Below are 25,646 nucleotides of genomic sequence, written 5' to 3' on the forward strand. Positions count from 1 at the left end.
GAATGACCACTGCTGTTGTAACAGTCACGGCTGCTTCTAGGCCCCACTTCAGTGGGAAACCTGGGTCCAGAAGCAACCTCTTTCATTAAGTAATGCTCATTTTGCCAAAATGGGATTATTTGCTCAGAGATAACGGATGATGAGTGTGGGAACAAGCAAAAACATTGCTGCACCCCCAAACAAGTGACCAAGTATCTCATGCATGAAAAGCACACCCCGATGTTTCGTATATCTAAATTTGAGGTGTTCTTTGTAACGTTCCCAAAAGAAAATGAAATTTGAAGCAGCATGATAATTAAGAAAATTCAGACAATTTCATGGAGAATAGAGCTACTTATTTCTGGAGAATCTACTACTTTCAGCTCCTATGCGCTACCTCCCCTGTTGTACACCAGTGAACATCAGTTGCTAGGAAGCACAGGTGGGGAGAATGTTGTTGCTCCCAGATTCTGTTTGTGGGCTTCCCATGGGTATCTAGTTGGCCATTGTGAGAATAGGATGCTGGACTGTATGCAGCTAATATTCAAGATGCCACATTTGTCTAGCAAGCAGAGCTATACTGGCACTATACAAAAGCCTCACAGTCCTTTCTCCTAGAGGCTTGCAATGTAGGTTTGCAGAACTGCACTCTTTCCCTTACCTTACAGCTGAGATCTGGTCGTCAACTTCATAAACCCCAAGTTTCCGATAGACCGCGTATAACATTTCATCGCCTTGGAAGGCCGTCCCCCTTCCATCCACGAAAGCCACCACAATCTCTTCTTTGCTCGCAAGGTAGGTCGTCCAGCTAACCCCAAACGTGTGTTTCACGCTTTGACTGCAAGGCCCTCCGTACCTGCAGCGAAAATTCACAGAATCTCAAATTCAGCGCTATGGACTACAAAACACTCCCTTTTTATTAAAGAAAAAGGAAATGGTGGCCAAAAAAATATATCTTTAACAAATACAGAGCCTAGGCAAAACGGTATTGCTCAGACTCACAGCTGAGAGGGCTTGGGCACGTTGCCTTCCTTTTTGTTTCTATGTTGTGGTACATAATATATTGTTACTAGGTAAGGTGTTTTGTCATGTTGCATTGCCTAACACAGGGCCGGGGGACCCAGGATACTCCAGATTACTCCAGCTCCCATCAGCCCCAGTCAGCTTGGGCAATGGTCACATTCTCTTGTGGGAACCTGCTGGGGGATGTATGGCAGAGGGTGGGGGCAGGGGAGGAAAGTGAGTGTACAGGAGTCTATAGTCAAGGGGGTGGAAAATAACTGAGGTTCCCACCCTCCCATTCTCTATCCAGGCAGACAAATGACATTATCACACTTCAGGAACACCTTCCAACCAGGCAAAAGCACTTGAGGTAGATTCAGAGCAAGGCTGGTGAGGGGCTTAGCCTTGGGCAGAGATGTAGCTTGGGATGAAGAGTCCCAAGGACCAGATAAAAGTGGCCCTCAGACCTGAGGTTTACCAGGCCTGATTTTATAACTTAAAGCTATTTTACTACTCTTATGGTCACTAGCTGTGAGCGTATTTGACAATAATTGTTAAGGGACACCCAAATAAAGCAAAGTTATGTTAAAGAAAGGAAGCAAGCAAGGATAAATAAACACAATTTTACATACACCTGTATGAGAAGGGGATACTTCTTGGATTTATCAAACCGCGGAGGGAGCACCATTTTGTACCACAAGGCTGAAGAGAGAGGGAGAGGGAGAGAGGGGATTACAAATAGTGAATGCTGAAGATCTATCGCACATCTCGTGATAGCGAATTCTGCAAATGAATTGTGCATTTTGTGAAGAAGTAGTTTGGGGTGGGGGTGGGGTCTCTCCTGAATCACTGGTGCATTAAGTTTTATAGAGTGACCTTTCCCTCAAGTTCTAGTACTATGAGGGAGAAAAGATGTCTCTATGTCCACTTTCTCCACAATAGGTATCATTCTGCACACCTCTACCATGCCCCCGTGTGTACGAGCCCTGTGTCTACTTATTACTAAACATTCGTTCTGATTTCTTTGCAGGGAAAGTATATGACAAAGAGCATTCATCCTGTTTCGCTTGTGCTGTGGTTATACATCTTCCTGCATCCCACACTTTTCAGTGAAATTTCCCATCACTTTCCCAATTGCAAGAAGTCTCTTTAAAAAAGAAAAAAAGTGGGTTTGTTGAGTCAGGGTGACAGAATGCTTTAATCCACTTCAATTGCACCAACTTGCATTTCTGGTAGATGATTGAATCCTTGAATCCTTGGCAGTCTGGAAAGGACCACAGTTACCAAACATGAAGCCTTTAAATAGCTACCATAGCCACTACTCTTCTCTTGTCACTCATTATGTAAAATCAAAAGGGGAGGATACATACTGTAGTCGATTGTACTTACTTATACCATCCACTTCAAGTTTGTCAAAATCTGTGGTAGGCATGCTGATCTTTTGCAGAGAAGATTCCAAATCCCTGTTGTCTTCCAAAATTCGAATTTCTACATAGATGAAAATTTAGATTCACAATACATTTGCCATTGATTAGCATTCTTGTTATCATTATTACTGATTTCTGAATCTCCTTCCAAGTTTGTCCTATGACCTTTCACAGACATATCCTCAAAAAAGAAAGCTAAAATAATTTTAGAAACAGTACAAGAACAACCGAGTATGGTTGCAATCTAATTATTACGTGACAGGACACAAATAGAGAATACATGTCAAATCTGCTAGGGTAATGTGTATAAGTGAATATCCTGTATGCAAATAGCAAGCAGCTGTGTGGTTTTCACAGTAACAGACTGTTCTCTTCTATGGAGGAGAAAATAGGAAAATATTTGCTGGGACTAAACCTCCTTGGATCTATGATAACATCTATTGCTGAGTTGGGATTTATTGCTGGGTTGTAGTGCTTGACAGAGTGTTTTTAAACCCTCTCTGGCAGGCATAGGCAAACTCAGCCCTCCAGATGTTTTGGGACTACAACTCCCATCATCCCTAGCTAACAGGACCAGTGGTCAGGGATGATGGGAATTGTAGTCTCAAAACATCTGGAGGGCTGAGTTTCCCTATGCTTGCTCTCTGGGGTTTGAGCAGGAAACAGATGTATTATGTAGAATAGCTGGGAGACGGGAGTGGTAGTCTTTGAAAGAAAACGTTCAGAAATCTATTAAGTAATGAAGTAATAGGATTAAGTACCTGAAGTGTTTAATGTGTTCCATCAATTGATTAGTTAAAGGAGCTCACCCCCCCCAAGGATCTGTATATAATTTTAGATTGCCCTATGCTACAGATGTATGACCTAAGATAACACCAGACAGTGCTAGAACATACATAGCAAAACAGTTACAGCTAGATTACATTGACAGCAAAACTCTCCCCCTTACCCAGCACTTAGTGAAACCACTTCCTGGTCATGAAATACCAGAAGATTTCCAGCGTAATCATGAACAGGAAATACCAGAAAACTTAACGACTGACTTAGTTTTGCAGGCAGGGCAATGCTTAGACTGCTATAAGTTTAAAGGCAGCGCAACTCGTACAGCACGTTGGCGACAAATATTCACACAGTTGTTCCAAAATAATTTTACACCATTTATCAAATATGTGAGAAAGAGACAATTACTTACAAAGTGCCATGAAAACTTACAGACGACCTAAAATAAAGTGAACTTGCAACATCAGATTTTACTAGGTTCTTACAAATTCTTGACTCAGTTTTTCGTTTTTTCTTGTTTTTTAAACAAGTTCAAGAAGATTCAAGAAAAGGGTAAGTTCAACGTTGTTCCTGGTAGCTGTGAGAAGAAGACAGGGTGTCAGCGTTCTATCCCCATTTTGCCCTAGCAATCCATGCAGTTGGGAGGCTGCTGTTTCGCCCCCAATGGGGCTGATTTGTTGGGGTTGGCGAATAGCACACTCCCTGAGCACAGTTTTCTGGGCTTCTTCAGTTGTCTCGTGTCAGAAAACTGTGCTGAGGGAATGTGCTATCCGCCAACAAATCACCCTGCCTTCTTTATTACTTCGTACGCTGCTTCATCAGCTCCTCACAGCTACTGGGAACAATGTTGAACTTACCCTTTTCTTGAACTTTCTTGAACTTGTTCAAAAAACAAGAAAAAACGAAAAACTGAGTCAAGAATTTGTAAGAATCTAGTAAAATCTGATATTGCAAGTTCACTTTATTTTAGGTCGTTTGTAAGTTTTCATGGCACTTTGTAAGTAATTGTCTCTTTCTCACATATTTAATAAATGGCGTAAAATTATTTTTGAACTGTGTGAATATTTGTCGCCAACGTGCTGTGCCGAGTTGCACTATCTTTATTAACGGCACAGGTTACATTTTTCTAGCGTAAGGTAAAGGGACCCCTGGCCATTAGGGCCAGTTGTGGCTGACTCTAGGGTTGTGGCGCTTATCTCGCTGTATTGGCCGAGGGAGCCGGCGTACAGCTTCCAGGTCATGTGGCCAGCATGACTAAGCCACTTCTGGTAAACGACTCCGCCGTTTACCTTCCCGCTGGAGCGGTACCTATTTATCTACTTGCACTTTGACATGCTTTTGAATTGCTAGGTTGGCAGGAGCTGGGACCGAGCAACGGGAGCTCACCCCGTTGCGGGGATTCGAACCGCGACCTTCTGATCGGCAAACCCTAGGCTCTGTGGTTTAACCCCCCACAGCGCCACCCGCGTCCCCTAAGTTTAAAGTTTAAAGGCAGGCAAATAAGTTTAAAGGCAGGCAAATAGGCCACCCGCCTGTCTTCTAACAGGGGCTAATGTACAGCCTGATCCTCAAAGAGGGAGAAAGACAAAATGCACAAGACGAATGATCATAATAAAGTGGATGGCCGGTAGAAAGTATCTGGAAAATCCACGACTGGCTGCCTATATATCTGGCTGTGTATGAAACCCTGGCCTTTCTCCACCATGGACCATCAGTTCTGGGTAGAGCAAATATGCAGGGAGGTGGTATCATGGGGTCAGGTTCCACCCCACCCTGCACATGTCTGTTTCAACATCTGAACTGAACGGATGCATGCTACTGAAATGAATAGGCAAAGGTCTGCACATGCGATGCCATCCCCCATCAACGCACATACTCATTCTGCCCAGAAGAAATGTTTCTACACATGTTGATTGCATGTTATAATGTTAATTACTGTAACACTTGAAGCAGAATAAACAGTGAAGGGAAAAGAAGGCAGGTGGGTGCTGGGACTTGTTGCTCTGTGATGCGTAAACTATAGTTCCCATGATTCTTTGCTTTAAATGTGCTTTAATTGTACACCATGTATCTGAATTTAAACCAATCAACAGGGCACACAAACATGCATAGTGAAAGATACCTCTGTCATATCTGCTCTCGTAAATAGTAGAAATGGGAATGCCTGGACCTGCGGTGGTGATTGGAAGAAAAAGAGAATTGACATTGAAAGAAACAAGAACTGCAAAAAAAACCCCAACACCCTAGAATTATTACTTCTGAAAATAGCATGAATTTTGTTGGCTAGATACTTGCATGTAACATGTTCCTCTTTTATTCATCACAGACAGTATTAATATGTAAAATGCTAAGGAGCTTTGGGTGTTAGGGTGGCAGTATTTATAACTACACCAGCAGAAAGCGCTTATATTTACACACACACACACACACACACACACACACACACGGCAACGTTAATCAATTCTTCCTTCCTGCCACAACCAGCTATATTGCATGCATTCTGGAGGGTCCTGCAATCTTCAGGAAACCTTTCGAAATCTGTTCTGAAAGGTCCCTCACCACCACAACCCTACATAACTCTCTCTCTCTCTCTCTCTCTCTCTCTCTCTCTCTCTCTCTCTCTCTCTCTGTGTGTGTGTGTGTGTGTGTGTAGGGAGCTGTAGGGAGCAACAGAAGGAGGAAGATGTCCTGCTGCATGGAAAAAAATAGTGGCACAATTGACTCCCGACAAGTACACAAGAGTGCGAACAAGACTGAATGTATTGGGGGGGGGGGCTCGTTTAATTTCACTGCACACAGGTGGTGTAGTGACAATAAAGGCTTATTTATTTTATTTATTAGTTTCCAGGAGTGAAATGGTTCCTAGCATTCTCTCTTAGCACTTTGCAAACTACAGTTTCTAGGCTTCTCCAGGGATGGGAGAAAGGACAAACAGTAAAAGAAGTTGTAGAAGTTAAGATACTAGTATAAGAGTATCAGTACGGCTATTCTCTAGTGAGGCTCCAGAGCCAAAATGTGAACCAAAACTAGCTAGCTGGCTATCTAGCTATCATCTTTGTATCTATCTATCTGTCTGTCTGTCTGTCTATCTATCTATCTATCTATCTATCATCTCTCTCTCTCTCTCTCTCTCTCTCTCTCTCACACACACACACACACACACACACACACACCTATCATCTATCATCTATCTCTCTCTCTCTCTCTCTCTCTCTCTCTCTCTCTCTCTATCTCTATCTATCATCTATCTATCTATCTATCTATCTATCTATCTATCTATCATCTATCATCTATCATCTATCTATCTCTATCTCTATCTCTATCTCTATCTCTATCTCTATCTCTATCTCTATCTCTATCTCTCTTTATCTTTATCTCTATCTATCTCTTTCTATCTCTTTCTATCTATCTCTATCATCTATCTATCTATCTATCTATCTATCTATCTATCTATCTCTATCTCTATCTCTATCTCTATCTCTATCTCTATCTCTATCTCTATCTCTATCTCTATCTCTCTATATCTCTATCTCTTTATCTCTATCTCTCTATCTCTTTATCTCTATCTCTCTATCTCTCTATCTCTATCTATCTCTATCTCTATCTCTATCTCTATCTCTATCTCTATCTCTATCTCTATCTCTATCTCTCTATCTCTATCTATCATCTATCTCCCTGTGGTCTTTGGACTTCCCTGCAGCTGCTCTTTGTATAAGTGAGCTGGGGGAGATTTAATCCCATGTGGTCCTGACAAAAATCTCTCACACACATGGCTTTAATTTACATTAGGACCACAACCTCCAATGACATCCCTCCTGATGATTGCAGCTTTGGAAAGGGAAGATTTTTTGACAGGACTATGTGGGGAGGGGAAGAGTTACATTCTCCTTCCTCATCTCCCTGTGGCTCCAATGCCAAATTCACAGTGCTGACATCATACAACTCTACTGGGCCCTGAGATGACTATTTCCTCACTTGCTTTCTCACACAAAGGCGTCCTGCAAACATATTTGTTGGCAATCCTTCTCCCCCTCTTATTTCGTTGCACCTTTAGATCATAGGCACCTCCAAACCAGGAGCCTGCCTCTGACTTTAACCCTGTTAATGCCATGTTTGATACTGGTATTAAATGATAGCGCAGCGCATAGCAAGAGTGGCTGAATAACTATGTTTGGTGTCACGTCGGCATAAACGGCACCTGTGCCAGAAGCGCTGCTGGGGAAACAAAGAAATGTTAACCTTTACATATTTCAGAGAATCTCTTTGCTCTCGCAGATGAAGTCATGCCCAGCTAATAGTTACATAAGCTGTGCCCCAAATTACCCATGCACAAAAGGATCCGGAGAAGTTGTCGGAACTCATTTCTCAAGGTGAGCACCTTTCCTGTGCGATAACATCCTTGGCAAGGATGATTGAAAGGCATTATCATTTTGTTATGTTTGGTTCTTTGCTTAGCAAGGGGGGGACTCTATTATTTGCACGCTTGAGCATCCGGTCCAGATCATAAAACACTGATCGGAGTAGCTATTTTCTCCTTAGCATGATCCCATGGCTACCGTCATGGCGATATTTCTGCCTTGTGAGCAGTTTCATGTGTTCCGTACTCATCCATCAACCTGAACACATCCAGATCCACTACTTAACGCTTGATCTCTACGCTTCATTAAACACCAAATGAGTCATTTTGGTTAGACTTTGCGATGCTTTTAGATACGGTTCCATGAGAGCAAACCTGGCTGAGCTTATTTCAGAAATTAACACAGAAACCCTGTGGAAGGATCTTTCCCCCTTCGCCGACTCCATCAAATAAAGCGTCACATGGCTCATAACAACTTAAAACTTGACATGCCAAGAGCTACTCATTAAAATAATGGAAGGCTACAGCCTTCTTTCGTGTTGGCAATTTGTTTCTGCCTTCTCTGGTTAGGAGGACTGAAAGTGAATTAAAGTGCCTTGGAGGTCAAACCTCCAAGCTTTTGCAGTTTAAACAACCATGTAATGAATTAGATTGTTCTAGCCCTTATATGCATGATCTTAAATTTTCCTACTTGTAATTTAGGCTGTTAACAGAACCATTTATGAAAACAATTATATACTGCTGTCATTATAAGCTGCCCCAATGCAAAGTGTGGAGACAAGATTCCACACAAGCAGCATACTGAAACTCTGAAAGGTGAGAGCCGGCTAGGTTCTCACAAAGGAGAAGACAACGACATGTTGCCTCATATCTCAGGGTCTGTAGAATTTCAGGGGAAGTGGGGTGTTCAACTAGTTCTCAGACTTATATCCATTGCTGCACCCGCAGAGGTTCACTGGTGCAGCAATGGGACTTCTCTCTGTCCTCCCTGCATCCCCCAGAATCTGCTCTGGAAGGCTCTCCAACACTTTGGAGCCAATCTGGAGGTCATGCCTTGTGAGGGGCTGCTTAAGGGGACAGAAGAGGATGGGGCGGTTCTGCTGCATACTCAGAAGTCCCTTGTGCCAACAAAGTTGCAGTGTTGGTTAGCAAACCTCAGTCTGCAGCCCCCACCCAACACACTCTACCCCCACAAGTGTGCAGTTTTATGCACACTTTCTCGTGGGGCTGGCTCAAGGCATTTTTCTGCATTTTGAGGCAAACGACAAGATGGTGCCCCGCTCCCATTCCATGCATTGAAACTGACCAGATTGGGAGTTGAAACTTACTGCAACACTGATGATGTGGAAGCATCCTCCATCACATCTAAAAGATACAGGATCGCTTAGAACAGGCATAGGCAAACTCGGCCCTGCAGATGTTTTGGGACTACAACTCCCATCATCCCTAGCTAACAGGACCAGTGGTCAGGGGTGATGGGAATTGTAGTCTCAAAACAACTGGAGGGCTGAGTTTGCCTATGCCTGGCTTAGAAGGGACTACACACAGTGGTTTATTGCTGGTCCTTGCCGTCTAGTATCTGCTGCCTGAGGTGAGTGCCTCCCTTTGCCTAATGGCAGGGCCAGCTTCACTTATTCGGGTGATTAAGTCCCACTGAACCTGATGGGACCTACAGCTAAATAAACTTGCCTAGAATTAGGTCGTGCAATGCTTAGAAAATGGATCTAGCACCATCTTTGTGGATCAGTTACTGACATTCAGAATTTGTGAAAATTTAGGAAGGAATTTCATTCCCAGCTGTGCTTTAAGTTTGAAAATACAGAATTGATTTCAGTGTTACAACTTCCCATCAACAGCACAACCATTTATAGAGTGCTTTTGAGCATTCAACTGCAATCATTACAACAACCTTGTAAAGTAGGCCAGCGATATTATATTCAAAATTACGGGGGGGGGGGGGGGGAGAGCGGGATTGAGACAAAGAATGGCTACCTAAGGATTCATAGCTGTCAACTTACAGATTTGAAAATAAGGGACCAGCAGCCTTGAAAATAAGGGACCAGCACATTTTAATATGTGACATTTTAGTGTATTTTTTATCTCTGTTGGAAGCCGCCCAGAGTGGCTGGGGAAACCCAGCCAGATGGGCGGGGTACAAATAATAAATTATTATTATTATTATTATTATAAAATAAGGGACCTGCAGCCTCACCTGTTCCAGGCACTCCAGTCTTCCTGTCCTCCTGCAGTCTGGTCAAACTCATGCTGGTAGCTTCGAGAACACTGTCCAACCAACTTTGTAACCAGAGGTTCAACTGAATAGAATCTGAATCACATGCACCACAAAGCCTATGCAGCCTCAACTTAAGATGGCTCCCCGGCCTGGCTTTGCACTGCAAAGTTTGCAGCAGCACGTGCAACAAAATGGCGTCCAGCATTCAAAAAACCCCTCAGCTTGCATTAACTAGCCACACACAAGGCATGCAAGCTCCATCCCCACCAGTCGTTCTTAGACTTCTTATTGGGTGAGCAACACAGCCAAGCAACACAGTTGGAGCCTCCCTCCTCCCTGGCTGGCAGGCAGGGAGGGAGAGGAGCTGCTTCCTTTGAAATTTAAGGGACATCATTTAAGGGACATCTATCAATAAGCGACAGCAGCGGGACATGGCGCTGGAATAAGGGACTGTCCCTTCAAATAAGGGACACTTGACAGCTATGTAAGGATTTCATGGCAGAACTGAGATCTAAAGGGGGGGAGCACAGAATATCCTAGTTCAAAGCTTGAAATATCCTAGTTCAAAGTCTTCTAGATCTCTTCAAAGCATGGAGAGCCGGCATGGTAGTGTTAGACAAAGGCTGCAGTCCTAACTCCCCTGAGAGTAAGCCCTATTGAATTCAACCAGGACTTACTCAAATTCCCACTTGGCCATAAAGCTCACTGGGTGATCTTGAGCCAATTACATTCTTTCAACCTGGTGAACCTCACAGGACTGTTGTGAGGATAAAAAATGGGGCTTGTTTGAGACCCATGTGTACCAACTTGAGGAAAGGTTTGCAATAAATGTAATTAACTATGAAGAACTGTGCAAATTCACACTGAAATAAGCGTCCTTTTGCTCCCTGGGGCTTTTACTCAGTTAAGTGTACATAAAACGGCACCTGTAATGTTCCATATATTAATAAGGTGCTTTGAAGCAGAAATACCTGACGGGTTCCTGAGAGAACAATGAGGATTTAATAGTTCCACACATTTCACATACCGTAACAGAGCAAAGCATAATAGTTGGCATTGTAACTGAAACTTGCTGCATAGTACTGGCATCTTTCTTTTCTTAAATAACAAGTAATACACTGTCTTGTCCCGGGATTTCTTCTGTCAATTCTGTAAAACAGCGGAATTTAAAAATGAAAGCAAAACTTCAGCCTCAATCTAGAATGCAGAAGCAGGCATGGAAACTGTAACACATTCTTGCTGCATGCGGTGCAACACAGTGTTCGGAAATAACTTACTGGGCACGTCTCAGAAACCAAACGAACAAAAGTGCAAAATGTTTGATGATAACTTACTTGTAAATATTTCTTCTTCCTGGATAGCCTTCAAATTCGTTGCTTGAATAGAATCTGAAAGGCAATGTATGTTGTTAAATAAAGCATGCTTTAATAGAGCAAGGAGATCATGAAGTGTTGGTTGCCATTAGACATTCAACAAGTAGAACCTACAACAAAATGTTGCAGCGTGCAGCGCTCCTGGTCAGGGTTCCAACAAGCTAGCCATTCCCCCTTTCCCAACAGCATGCCAGCATTCCGTGACCACTGAGCACGCTCAGTCCTCAGTAGGCTGTTATAAGGGGTTCTTCCCCTTAAGGTGTTTTCCTAAAGATATGCTGTACTTTTGCAAGTTCCCTCGAGCCTCCTGATAGCAAAACACCTGGATCAAGGCTAATATGTCCATATACACATATGTGATATTAAAACATTTTTGGGATAATTGTGCTACACTTCAAGTATTGAAGTCATCTTTTTTAAAAACAATGTATAGTTAAGATTGTTCAGAGGCAAGAATGTTATGTTATAGGTCTGTGTTATTGTTAGTGCAATCCTGTAGCCAGAAGCTCACCACAATGTATTCAGTGGGGTTTTTTCTCAGAGGTAAGTATGCACAGAACTGAAGCATGAAATTATTCTGAGAGTTAGACTAGACAAAGAGGATATTTGATTTTTAAAAGTCAGGTGCTCTGACAGAATTAGGGGCCATATGCCCCCCTCCGGTCAATAGGCTTCTATGGACATATCTCTACTTGAATTAGGAACTGGGTACCTAATAGGTTTTATGCTCACAGGCTGCTCCCCTGCCCCCAATCCGAGAGGAGGAATGTGGGGTGGAGTAGATTTATTCCCATTCCATTTTCTCCGCCTGAAAAATGGACTGCTGCTTTTGTAACTGCTCTGTATGCATGATGTCTCAGAAGCTGTGTGACCTCACCGTTGAATTGGAACCAAAAGGTTTGTGATGTGCCAGAATACACCCACACACCCACACACCGAAAACCTTCTCGGTAGTGGTGCCTGCCCTGTGGAACGGCCTCCTGTCAGATGTCAAAGAAATAAAACAACTATCTGACTTTTAGAAGATGTCTGAAGGCAGCCCTGTACAGTGGTACCTTGGGTAACATACACTTTAGGTTATAGACTCTGCTAACCCAGAAATATTACCTCGGGTTAAGAACTTTGCTTCAGGATGAGAACAGAAATTGTGCAGCGGCAGCAGGAGGCCCCATTTGCTAAAGTGGTGCTTCATGTAAAGAACAGTTTTAGGTTAAGAACAGACCTCCAGAATGAATTAAGTTCTTAACCCGAGGTACCACTGTATAGGGAACATTTTTAAGTTTAGTGTTTTACTGTGTTTGATGTTTAAATTTGCTAGAAGCAGAGTGGCTGGGGCATATAAATGGGTGGCATATTAATAATAATAATAATAATAATAATAATAATAATAATAATAATAATAATAATAATAACAACACCAATACAATTTAGGCAACATATAAAATGTGTCTATCTCCTTGGGTACATTATTAGATACCTCTAGTAACATGCATCTTTACCTTAAAAAAGCAGTCTGTCTGCCCTTAAAGCACAGCTTCAACCCAACATCAAGAGCTTTCCAGACAATAACCAAAATGGTGAATCCATTTTGTCTTGCCATCTGGAAAAGCCTTTGCAGATGCCCAACCTCTCAACATGGGGTTCTGCTATTTGTCTGAGGGAGAAAATCATTCTTGCATTGAACGTAAATTTTCATTGACAGGTGACATAACCAACACTCTGTTCTTGGAAGAATGCTTACATGGCGTCATCTGTGACTCTGTAAATGTATATGGCCTCCCACTTTCCACTAGTGATTTGGACAGCTTTTTCCTAAAAAAAAAGGGGGGGGACCACATGTAAAGTCAGGTGTCTTATTTATGGCAACTGTACTGCAGAGTATTTGAAAATTGAAGATTAAATTGCTTGACATACCACCGAGTCTTTGACGTAATGAATATGTTTGTAACCATTCTTGTCACTAAATATTTTGTAGTAAGAAATGCCGTCCGAAGTGAAAGAAGGTGCTGAAACAAAGAACTGAGGCAAAAAAACAAAACAAACAGAAACAAAATAATATCAACTATAGATGACAAAGAAGCGAATACCTTTTCAGTCAGGTAAAACTGCATGGAATAAGTGTTCATTGTTCCTATTAGGTTATTTTTACTTGAAAGCAAAATATGTGAGCACATTGTTTAGGGTGTAGTTGGTTGCCTTTATTCTTGTTATGCCAATGACAAAAAATATAATCTAATATGATCAATGGGGAAATTCACTTGGTCCCTTTAGAAGTGCTTTATGGTAAAAAGAAATAAATACAAATGAGAAACCGCATATGTGAACATGAGAATTGTACCATTATTATGCTGAGAATTTATATTTTCATATAGTTGCAATATGCAAATACATCCTCCGTTCTTCTTCGACTTCTACTTTCCCCCCTCCCCAAGATGGTTCATTTCCATTTAAAAGACCATCTGTGCTTGTTACAAGTAAACAAAAACAGTTTTTGAGTTGGAATGAAATTTGTGTTAAGTGCATGGATTAATAACTGTGAAAAGCAAAAGTCTTCTGTGCAGATCAGTCAGGAAACAAGGATACAATCCTAAATCTACTTAACTAGGTGGAAGATCCATTGAATTCAATGGGATGTTCTTCAAAATAGACATTGCTAGGATTGCACTCTTACAATATTTCAACAAAATCAGAAGTGTAAAGATAATAAAAACCGTACTCCACCAGCCCATCCTGTGTGACTTTCTTCTATATGTTGCTGCTTCTGCAAAATAAGAACAAAGGCAACTGTGTGAGGATGTGTGGCATAAGTGAAAGAACTTCATTTAAAGGAGTACAATTTTCAGTCTGGAAAACCCTGAAAAACAAGCACTGGTTTAGACATTTTCCTTGGTGTTAACAGTCTCACTGCAGTGGAGAAATGGAGACATCTTTTTTACCGGCTTCCGGGGGGGGGGGGGAAACCTGCATTATTCGTCTCACTGTGGTGGCATTTAACACAATGAATTACATTACTCCACACCATTCTTTTCAGCGCAAAGGTTGTGTTTCATTTCAGAGCAAAGGAAACACAATGCAGATTGGGAAAGAAAAGCAATCAATCGTGTATCATTTGCAGACCAAAAGGAACAACAATTTGTTGAACATGAGATGAATAAGGGAACATTGGCAGTTTCTGTTCCCGTCTGAATTCCCTGACATCCCTAGTTCTGCTTTAGTCTTGTGGAACTTCTTTTTTAAACACAATACCACCAACAACTTCCCCCTGCTGAGCAATAGGTACTGTTCATTTTTGAAGGCACTTCCAAAACATCCCCATAGTTCTCTGATTGTTTCTTCCAGCTTCGTTCAACTGTTTGATTGGAATGTTATGTATAAAACCTGATGGCATGCTATTACAGATCAATACAATTACACGCTGATATTCTAAAAGTCTTTTAGTGTGTTTAAACATTGGCTTATGAATCACTTCAAAGTGCTCAGTGACCTGCCAAAATTAATGTATGGCTCAGATGTTTAGCACTCTAATTGCAATATGAAAATGAAGTAATAGCAGGCTACGGCTGAGTGTTGCATACAACTCATTTATACATATACATAACATGTTTATTTTCTCTTAGATTTATTTAAATGCTGTTGATGAAACATTTTTTTCCACAGTCTGGATCCCTGTGGAATGTTTTCAGTACATTTGCTCTCTAAAGGAATTATTTTCCATTTTTAAAAATCCACCATGTTGCAGCTCAGTAGCAGAGTTATGATTTCACTGTCTACTATTGTACTATCCTGAACACCCAATTCTTTCAATAATTTTATTAAGAGGGGAAGGAACCTCCCAGTATTATGTCCACTGGCTAGGGCTGTTTGGATGTAAGAGAAATAAAAGAAAACAGTCAAAGTGGGTGCCAGAAGGTGCTACTCTCAACGAGTTGCCAAGGATCCACCAGTGCCCTGGAGCCCCTTTAACAATGCCCTGATGAGCTTTGGGTGGCCAGAATTATAATTGCCCACAATGTTTTGCAACACTGAGCCAATTGTGGGTGATTACATAATGGTGGTGATCGACAACAGTCATTGGAAGGATACTACCACACTTGTGTTGCTGTCCTTTTCTGGCAGTAAGCCTACCTATTCTTTCTTGTGCACAAACAGAAATAAATTGGAGGTAGATAAGGGGGATTCTGACATGGGGGCCACCAGAGGTCTAATGCCTCATCAAATTCATTGGACGGATAGTGTCAGGCTTTAGGGAATCTGCCACGGTAGGCAGCCAAGAATTAGATAAACAAGGAGAGTTCTTACCAAGTCTTTTATTCAATATTCACAGACAGAGGCCTAGAAAAGGTGCCTCTAATGGTGTTGCTCCGAGTAAAGTCACACCCCCTCCGTCTCTCCTATTATACGCCATCCCTACGTTGGCTGATCTCTGCTTTCTGCCGCTGAGCTTTCTACTCTCCTACTTTCAATGCCCTCCAGGTTCTGGGAGGGGGAGGGTCTGGAATGCTTTCTAAAGACATTAAGTCTATCAGCTGTCTCTCCCCTGGTGCTTCTTCTTCTTCCTGCTCCTCTCCCAATATTTCCCAGCTTCTACCCTCTGCAGCCCCTGAGCTGGGACCTTCCGCAAGACCTTTCCTCCTTCCGGAGGGGAGGAGTTGTGAGCGGGAACAGACTCTCGCATCAGCAAGGGGGCGTATTTGGCCCCCTACATCACCCTTCCCCCAGCTGCCGCGCCAAGCCTATTAGCCAGCCAATAGGGCTGGCTTGTGGGCGGGGTTTAAGCGGGGTTTAAGTGCTTAAGCAGCTGCGGTGGCACTGGAGCCTTATTTGGCTTCCTGTTTTCTTCGGATCACCTGCCCTCCCTCCCTTTAGGTCATTTCTATGTTTCTGTTGACCTTGCTATGGACTTCGGTTGGTTGCCTTGGTTGCCCAGGGGGCCTGGTAGGAATTTTATCCATTTGGCAAATTGGCACCAGCCTCTTGGTTTTCGCCTACCTCGTAGCAAATCTTCACAACTTATTGGGTGTTGGCGGTTAGGTATTGGAATATGTGTGGTGTGTCGGAGGGCAGGTTGTGGCCATCACCTACCCCTCCCCTTGTTTGAGTATTCCGTTAAAGGACTCCGGCGGTCGTAGATCCCGTCCGATGCCCTGCTGGTGGCTAGGGCCATGGCATGACCCCCGATGACATCTGGGGAAGCTTTCAGTTGTATTTGCATCAACAAGCTCCTCCCATTGGCTGTTAACCCTTGATTGACCCCCCACTGAGCAGGGTGGGGTCAGGTATAGATTGTTTGATCCAATGCCTAAGCCAATACCTCTCACATGCTGTAAACAAATAAAGTTGTGGCCTTATTTTAGCCCATTAACCCAAAATACATGTGTCCTTGTGTCTTATTTAACTCCATGCAGGTGGCAGGTCCTCGACACACAAACTCCTGCTGTAAATCTATACTATCTCCCTCTTTTCTGGAAGGTTCAGGCTGAGGAGGCAGTATCCACCATTCCTACCCCTCCTCTGCCCAGTCCCTGACAGAGAGTGGTGTATGGAAATACTGCAAATATGAATCCAGAAAGGAAGCAAGTAGAGGGGCTTTCATCTCCTGCATGGAAACTATGTTAAGATAACACACACGCAAACACACAACACACAGAGTTTCTTGGCAAAGGAGTACAGAGGTTTCTCCCAAGCATATTAGCAAGATAGTTGAAAACATTGCTTACATGATTGATAGTTGGAAAGCATAATGGGGCAAGCAGATTAACATATTGCGTCTTCCTCTGATGCATTTTCCTGCACAACACCTTCCATTAACTAGGTGCCTCTGGCCCTGTATACAATTAGGCATAGCTACAGTTTAATTCAAGTGTGGGGGGGCGAACAGAATCATGTATACCTGAAGGAGCATCTCCACCCCCATCGTTCAGCCCGGACTCTGAGATCCAGCGCCGAGGGCCTTCTGGCGGTTCCCTCATTGCGAGAAGTGAGGCTACAGGGAACCAGACAGAGGGCCTTCTCGGTAGCGGCGCCCGCCCTGTGGAACGCCCTCCCATCAGATGTCAAAGAGATAAAGAATTACCTGACGTTCAGAAGACATCTTAAGGCAGCCCTGTTCAGGGAAGTTTTTAATATGTAATGCTGTACGGTTTTTAACACTGATTGGGAGCCGCCCAGAGTGGCTGGGGAAAACTCAGCCAGATGGGCGGGGTATAAATAATAAATTATTATTATTATTATTATTATTATTATTATTATTATTATTATTATTATTATCATGTCCATGTTTTAATTTCTATAAGCGATCCCAATTTAACTTCTATTTCACGTTCAAAAGGTTGAGTTTGGTGGGCATTTCTGGCTGACCGCACAAATTATTGCCTGCATTTAATTTTTATTCATCGGGACATATTTGCTGAACATAAACATGAAGTTCAGCGCACAGCTCTGAGTTTGCAGCACTGTATCTCCTCACACTGTTTCCCCACTGGGTTTTTATTATCTTCCAGTATATGAAGTAGTCCACATTTCTTACGCATTATTACTTCCGGTTTAATCGGAAAACAAAGTAAGAGATGGAAATATATTCCCCTAGAGATCTTTTGAGTAAACACTGCTTAATGGAGTTCTCCCATCTGCTCGCACTCCTGTTAACTAACCATTGGTGCACAGATTGATATGGTAAAAAGCACTTGATAAACAGAACGTGGCGGAGGTTTCAGCAGTGACTCTCATCAGTCCACATGCTGAGAAGTGCAATTATCCTGGAGTTTGGACCTGACGTTGCCACGATGCTGGTTCCAAGTCCAGTGAGCATAATTTGGCAGCTTGAAACCTGACTCTGTGTTCCGTGTAGATCAGCAGGGCCACTGGCAACGATGGTATGAATAAGTCAAAGAGAATTCAAGTACAGTAACCCCATTCGTGGGTGTAAGAATATAAGGGCAGGGCCATAACCCTTAGGCAGTGCTATTTTTCCAGAAAAAGAGGTGCCAGAACTCACCATGAAGGCCTCCCATGTTCTTTTATAATGGCAATGGTGCCATTCTGGCTAAAAACAGCCCTGCCTGTAGGTCAGTGGTAGATACTCCTTTTTAGGGTATCCCTTACAGTAGAACTCCTGCTCACCTATCAGTTCGTAAGCACGTCAAAGTGCAAGTAGATAAATAGGTACCGCTCCGGCGGGAAGGTAAACGGCATTTCGGTGCACTGTTCTGGTTTGCCAGAAGTGGCTTAGTCATGCTGGCCACATGACCCGGAAGCTGTCTGCAGACAAACGCCGGCTCCCTCAGCCTTTAGAGCGAGATAAGTGCCGCAACCCCAGAGTCATTCGGGACTGGACCCAACGGTCAGGGATACCTTTACCTTTACAGAAGAAAATCTGGATTGAGGGAGGGGAAAGTGTGGGAAGGCTGCGATTTGGAGAATGTAATATGGACAACGAAGAATTAATGGAGATCCCGGAAGCTTCCTACCCACATGAAACCACAGTATGGATGAGCCCTGAGTCAGGCCAAGGGTTCATCTAGCTCAGACTGGCAGTGGCTCTCCCGGGTTTCAGGCACTAAGTCTTTCCTAGTCTTCCCTGTTGATGCCAGGGACTGAACCCGGAACTTGTCAGTGAGTTACCGCCCTTCCTTGGGCTTCAGGGGAAATTGCTGAAAATCGCCCCTAGCAATTAGTGGGAGCTGTCTGTGAGCAGAGCCCCAATCACAAGAGCATGGGATACAACCCAGTGTTCGGAAAACTCTTCCCTTCCCCCCACTTTTGCACAAAAGGAATACGACTGGCTGCTTACCCGGTCACCAGGTGGGCAGCTATTGCGGCCCATCATGTCCAGCTCCTTCCCTTCAGGAGCAATGCTGGGGCTAGGCAGCCAGCCATTGGGGAATTCCCAGGCCAGCCACTGGAGACAGGCAGGCTTTCCCGCCACCTGTTGATTTGAATCCTGGCCAATCCGGCCGGGCCAGATGGGCGGGGCTTGGGACCCAATAAAGGCTGGCTGCCCTCCCCCGCATACAATTTGCACAAAAGTAATACAGTGACCATGAATGCTCATCAGTGGGTAACAGAAGCTACTTCTGCAACTCTTCTATCAAAATACTAGGTTGGTAGGAAACAGTACCTGTGGACAGTCCCAGGACCTGGAGCGGTCATTGTAGTCGCAGATGGCTGACACGGAAAAGTTCTGGATCCTTTTCAGCCACTGCACACAGATTCGGTTGTCTCTCACCCAAGTAATCCAAGTGACATAGTGATCGCTGGAAAAAAAGAGGGGAGAGAAAGGGGCTGTTTACTATGAGAAGGGTCAGCATGACGTGCTTAATAATACATCTGTGACAAGCCAGACCTCTTTCAAACCAAGGACTGCATTCCGACCTGGGCAACCTTTCAAGGCCACACTTATACATCCCACAGTTACAGATCCTCCAGCCAGACTTAGGGGAAGCATTATCAGGGCTGTTGAAGGGTGTGGCGTGGGGAGAGGGGATGTGGCTGAGAGGAGTGCATGGTCTAAGGAAAGGCCCAAGGCCAGACAGAGGTCCTGGCCCAAACTTCCCCAGGATGGGCATAGCCAGGATTTATGTGCAGAGGGACAGGACATACACCTGTCACCATCCTCTGTCTGGCTTTGTCTACCAGATTTGGAATGAAATGTCTCAACAACAGTTGTTTTAAATTGCTTTCTTTTGACTCCAAATGCTCAGAAAAATCTGCCCAAATCTTTCAACAATTTCTACTTTTAGTTCAGTATTTTTATTTATTGACTTGATGGTGAAGGGGACAGATGCCCCTCCTGTCCCCCCCCCCCGGCTTTGTCCAACATTTGTCTTCCTCAGAGTATACCCATTAAACTCAAAGGGGAAAGGGAACATACGTTCATCAATTCCAGTGGGTCTTTGACTTAGTAGGATATCTTCTGCAGTTTTTCGATGGCAGTGGGAAATGAAAAGCAAGCATCTACACTGTTTTCATAGAACAGATCTGCAAGGGGTGGGTGGGGGAGCCCAGGGTCAAACTATTTAAAATAAAAATTCTATTGCTAAAAGAAAAGAAACGGAGAAGAAAATATCAGTTTCACAAAGTACTACCTTGATTGTATCGCTGCTGGAGCAGGTACTTCCTTAGGACCCAAAGTTTCAGGATAAGTAGCATCAACAACAAACACTCTGACGGTAGGATTTTTAGCCCCAGCCTTCAAAGGAAAACATATAATCAGGTTCAAAATAATCTCCAGGGAATTGAGGGAAGCCTGATTGCTCCATCAGGCCCGCTCCCAAGAAGCTCAGCCCTCTGTGCCAGCCTGCCATTGGCCAATGTGGCAGGCTGGCACAGAGCTGGATTTCAAGCTGGGAGTGTGAGCCAAAGTTCGCACTCCAGCAAGAGCAGCCCCTGGCCCCCCATCATGGGGGGGGGGGGGAGCTGGCCATCTTGCAATGCCACTCCACCCCAAAAGGGGGTAAGTGGACTTGACTACAACTCCCATCCCCCCTGACTACTGGTCCTACTAATTAGGAATGATGGGAGTTGTAGTCCAACAACATATGGGAACCCAAGTTTGAGAAAAGCTAGCATACATGTGAGCCCTGTTCCTTTACGGAAAGAAAGTTCGCAGTAGGCACTGAGCAAATAGATTATAACATATTTCATCATCATCATCATATGTTTTACTTCTATACTGCTGTTTGGCCAAGATTTGTATTAATACAAAAGAAAATACATTAAGACCACGGGAAACGTAAATACAAAGATGCAACACAATAAATCAATTTTTTAAAATAGCAATATCCCAGGCATGCCATGAATCACACTTTACACATTCGCGAGTTGCATTTGTGCTCTTACCACAACACAACTGCCATCCACAAATGAATTGCCCACACAATAGGCTTCTCCCTGGAAGCAACCCACAGCTGTGGTGAAGTTCTTACAGTAGCTCTCCAGGCCAGCTGGCTCAACTTTGACTCACCCAAACACTTCCCTTTCAAAATACTGAAGGGAAGGATCCAGTCTTTAGCTGCCTCTTCCCCTCCTCTCCCTGCATGCATAAGAACCTTTTACGACCAGTCCCTATCCTTTTCTGTCAGCAGCCATCCTGGACATGGAGAGTTATGCTACCAGAAGGGATGTCAGGGACTGGACAGAGGAGGAATGGTGCAGCCTGCCTACCCAGCCTGAACCTCCCAGAGATGAGGAAGACAGTATAGATTGACAACTGTGATTTGCGAGAGGTCACAGCTTAGAGATAGATGATGGGCAGAGCTGGGAAATAATGAGAGAAGAGGCGGCAGGGGAGGCAGAGCTAGAGCAGCTGGCTGACTAGAAAGCTTTCCAGACCCTCCTTCTCCCAGAACCCAGCAAACATTGAAAGGAGGAGAGCAAAGGGCTTGGAGACAAATTGCCTAAATCGTAAGGTGGGTGGTGCTGTTGACAATTGGGGTGTGTGTGGAGATTACTCAGAACAATGCCATTACTCAAAGAGGCAGCATCTCTGTGAATATTAAATAAAGGACATTGGTAAGACTTCCCTTGTCTATCTGTTCCTGGCAGCCTACTGTGTGGGGATCAGATTCCCTGATGCCTGACAAGGGCTGAGTATGTCCAGTGGTAAAGGTGAAATGATGGACCAGACCCTTTATTATGTCTTCATCAAAATATACAATGCTTAACCCAATAGTTAGTTTAATAATAGGCATTAAAATCCAGCAATTAAATCTTAGAAATCCAAGCATTTCTACGCTGAAATATAATCAGATCTTATTCAACAGAGCCAAGCAAAGCAAACAACAAAACCCCAAACATACCTTTGGATATGGTATCTTAATTTTTCTAGGATATTGATCTTCACCATAATATGAATATTCAATAACTGGTATTCCAGTATCATTAAACTGTAGGTATGCCACATTCTTTGCATTTGGAGACCACCACAGTGCATATTTTACAGCAAGCATTTCCTCTAAGAGAAATCATGTTAAATATATGTTATTCTACTACAAAAGAGGATCATGAGCTACCGTTATCTTGTAAGGACACCGCTGTACATAGAACCCATTTATCTGATAAGCTGCCATGCATCAAACAAGCAAGGCAGCTCTGTCCCAGTAGTAAGTCCGCAACTTGAATGTCACGTGAGACATTGTTTCTGCTGTACAGATTTTTTTCTGGATAAATACCATGGCTAGTTTAAAAGGGAAGGGGAGAGGATAGGGCATACCTATTGCTAAGCTAATCTAGTGCAACAAAGGTAAAGGTAAAGGTACCCCTGCCCGTACGGGCCAGTCTTGACAGACTCTGGGGTTGTGCGCCCATCTCACTCAAGAGGCCAGGGGCCAGCGCTGTCCGGAGACACTTCCGGGTCACGTGGCCAGCGTGACATCGCTGCTCTGGCGAGCCAGAGCCGCACACGGAAATGCCGTTTACCTTCCCGCTGGTAAGCGGTCCCTATTTATCTACTTGCACCCGGAGGTGCTTTCGAACTGCTAGGTTGGCAGGCGCTGGGACCGAGCAGCGGGAGCGCACCCCGCCGCAGGGATTCGAACCGCCGACCTTTCGATCGGCAAGTCCTAGGCGCTGAGGCTTTAACCCACAGCGCCACCTGCGTCCCTTAGTGCAACAAAGCATGGCATTATTCCAGCCTTATTGGCAGTGATGGATTTATGTTATGAGGGTTCCCTGTTTGGGAGGCCCTAGTTATTCACCTAAATAAATGTAACTATGTCCAAGAACATTGCAGAGCTAAACGTGTATGAATGTTAGTTAATAGCATGGGTTATATTTTTTTTCTTCCTATATACATAAAAATGCAAAGCTGTCATCATGCAGTCCCCATTGTCAGGAGATAGATGTGGTTGGCAAGCAACGTGAGCAGGAGCCTTTTGTTTCTAATTCATGATGTACATATAAGAGCAACAAGAATGACAATTCAAAGAATGTAAAATATTCATAGATGTTAAATACTCTTGAGATAAAGAACGTGAGTAATTTTGACTGACGGGTACAGGTAATATTGGCTGAAATGGCCAAGCGAACCAAATGATGAGGCTTGGTGTGCCTTATTAGCCCACAAGGCAAGAGTCTCTTTTATCAGTTTCAGAAGCCAAATTAGAAGAAATTGTGTCCTAATATTACAGATAAACACGATACTAGTTCTTAAGTTGGACAGATAGTTTTATGACCAATATCTGAGGAACGTACAAAAATGGGTAGGTCTAAAACCTAGCAGAAACTAACAAGGAAATTTCCCCCCACCTTACCCTGAAGAAACATGTGGCAGGATGTGAAAAACAAAGATACAGGATGTTAGGAAACCACAGTGAGAATGCATGTTATTGCTGTAAGATGTTGAGCAAAGACGTTGACAAATAGTAAATTATGAAGGTGAATAACCATGCTGGCTTGTAGTTAGCAGTTAGCTTTTTGCAGTTTTGAGGAAGGGACTCCTTATGAGAAATAGAAGCCTTCTACACAAACACAGCACTATGAACAACTTTTGGCTGCTGCTCAGGGCAACACATCTTTTTGCTGCCCAACTCTTGCCTCACGTGGCAATAATATTGATTTCAGGTTGATGTTTACCTTCGTAGACCCAGTCAGGGATTCCATTAAATATTTCATTCCAATAACCATTTTTAGTTATTTGAACAGCAGGTTCTATGGGGCCTTGTTTCAAATAGATATTATTCTGATATACATAAACCTGGGAAGAAAAAACCCAAAATCATTTTATACAGTCAAAGCTATTGAGGACAGTAGTACATCTAAACAGGGAATTAGATGCAAAGGGCAGAAGGCACTTCTGTTTCTACAGAACAGAGGGTGTGCAAGTTTTCACTCCCCCAGCCTGCAAGGAAAATCCTTTGGAGTAATGCTCAGTGTGGCTAGGGGCTGACAAGTCGAGGATAAAATTATATCTCTCCTGTGTGAATGAGGGCCTTTTCACTCACACACAAGTATTTGGAGATCTGGTCCATGCCATGCAATGAAGAACCTATTGCTGGACTTGCAGATTCAACCATCCCTAACTACTGACTATGCTGGTTGGGGATGATGAATAAGAATGGTTGTATCCAGCTAAATTTTACTCAGCATAGGCCTATTTAAATGAATGCACCCAAGTTGGCCATGTCCATTATTTTCAATGGGTCTCCTCTGAGTAGCAATTCATACCACCCTACTATTCAACTTTCTTTCCTGCCCTTCCTCTCACAGAAGCCCAGGGCAGCAAACACCTAAGTGGAAAGATAAAATAAAAAGCATATTTAAAACATTTTTAAACAATTGGAAACCTGTTCAGTGGTGGGAATTGAAGCCCAGCAGCTTCTGGAGGGGCAAAGCTAGTATGTTTGAGTCCATACAATATTGCCAGTGGACTAGGAAAATCTGGGTTCAGGTCCTTGCTCAGACTTAAAGCACAACTGGTGTCCGTGGGCAACTCAATATTTCCAAGCCTACCTGATCTCACAGATTTGTTTTCTGCATAAAACACAATGGCCATATATTTATTTATAATTTGCTGCATTTATACACTGCCTAATCTTGTAGGAACCCAGGGGGTTGAACCATTCCAAAGGTCCAGCTAGTCCAGCATTTTGTCTTCATAGCAGCCTACCAAATCGCTGCTGGAATTCAGTACTCAGAGGCATTTTGCTATGGATAGTGGAGAGGGAACATCGCCATCATGGCTAGTAGCCAACAACAGCCTCATCCTCCCTATTATTTTGTATATTGTCCTGAAGAAATAGGCCACAAATAGGAACCCTTCTCTAGGTTTTTGTGAAACAGGACAGCTCTCTGTGCTATGGCATGCAGAAATCGACTTGCGGCTAACAGGGCTGAGAGGGTACATAACAAGGGACCTGATTCATGGCCATGTTTTTGGGAGGTCACAAACAATGAATCTTAAGGGCTCAGTCCTCCCAGCAGAGACCACGCTCCTCACTCTAGCTTCACAATCCTTAATCCACCTTTCCTGATGCTTTTCTCAGTAGGGAGGGAGGGTTAGAGGTTCATGGTGAAATATGAACCCCAAGAATGGGGAAGCTGCTGAAATGAACTGCAGTGAGACAGTAGTGCTCTCTTTGCATCTGGGCAGACAGAAGAGGGTCAGAAACTACAGTCTTTGGGTAAATAGCAAATGAAGAGACCCTAACACCCTGGTCCCTGTACCTTGGGTTTGTCTAGTTTTCGGAGAAGACAAAGTGGTCCAACAATTACCAGGGCTCTGTGCTAAAGCACCCACAGTTCCAGGCAGCTGCGGAGTGTTTATCTTTTTAAGAGTCAATATTCTAAAGCACAGCTGATAAGCAGAGATAAGAAGGCCTGCAAAAACAATGCCTGTGCAAACACTAAAGGCAAATGAATGTCACAAAAATAGAAGCGTTATTCTCACACTTCGTGAGCTTACTGACCAATTTGTGTCCAACAGGTGACCAGGCTATATACTGAATGTCATGTGGAAGCTCGTGTCCTTTGACAAAAGCACTGCAAAGGGAAAGAAATGA

At 43.5% G+C, this 25,646-nt stretch overlaps 1 protein-coding gene across 3 annotated transcripts in view; it reads right to left on the bottom strand.

Annotated features, from left to right (window-relative positions):
• FAP (fibroblast activation protein alpha) overlaps positions 1-25,646 on the bottom strand; it is a 56,671-nt gene that overhangs the window by 13,094 nt on the left and 17,931 nt on the right. For all 3 annotated transcript variants that reach the window (XM_083707174.1, XM_083707176.1, XM_083707175.1), the window contains 14 exons: positions 25,554-25,626; positions 23,722-23,842; positions 21,948-22,102; positions 20,235-20,338; positions 19,268-19,403; positions 13,868-13,912; positions 13,066-13,170; positions 12,893-12,963; positions 11,113-11,166; positions 10,806-10,927; positions 5,311-5,358; positions 2,371-2,469; positions 1,614-1,683; positions 641-835 (listed from right to left, as the gene is read on the bottom strand). In XM_083707174.1, coding sequence (XP_083563300.1) covers positions 641-835; positions 1,614-1,683; positions 2,371-2,469; positions 5,311-5,358; positions 10,806-10,927; positions 11,113-11,166; positions 12,893-12,963; positions 13,066-13,170; positions 13,868-13,912; positions 19,268-19,403; positions 20,235-20,338; positions 21,948-22,102; positions 23,722-23,842; positions 25,554-25,626 — 1,398 coding nt within the window. The remainder of the gene's footprint in view (positions 1-640; positions 836-1,613; positions 1,684-2,370; positions 2,470-5,310; positions 5,359-10,805; positions 10,928-11,112; positions 11,167-12,892; positions 12,964-13,065; positions 13,171-13,867; positions 13,913-19,267; positions 19,404-20,234; positions 20,339-21,947; positions 22,103-23,721; positions 23,843-25,553; positions 25,627-25,646) is intronic.

Source organism: Podarcis gaigeae (assembly GCF_964106915.1).
Source record: "Podarcis gaigeae genome assembly, chromosome: 1".
NCBI lineage: Eukaryota > Metazoa > Chordata > Lepidosauria > Squamata > Lacertidae > Podarcis > Podarcis gaigeae.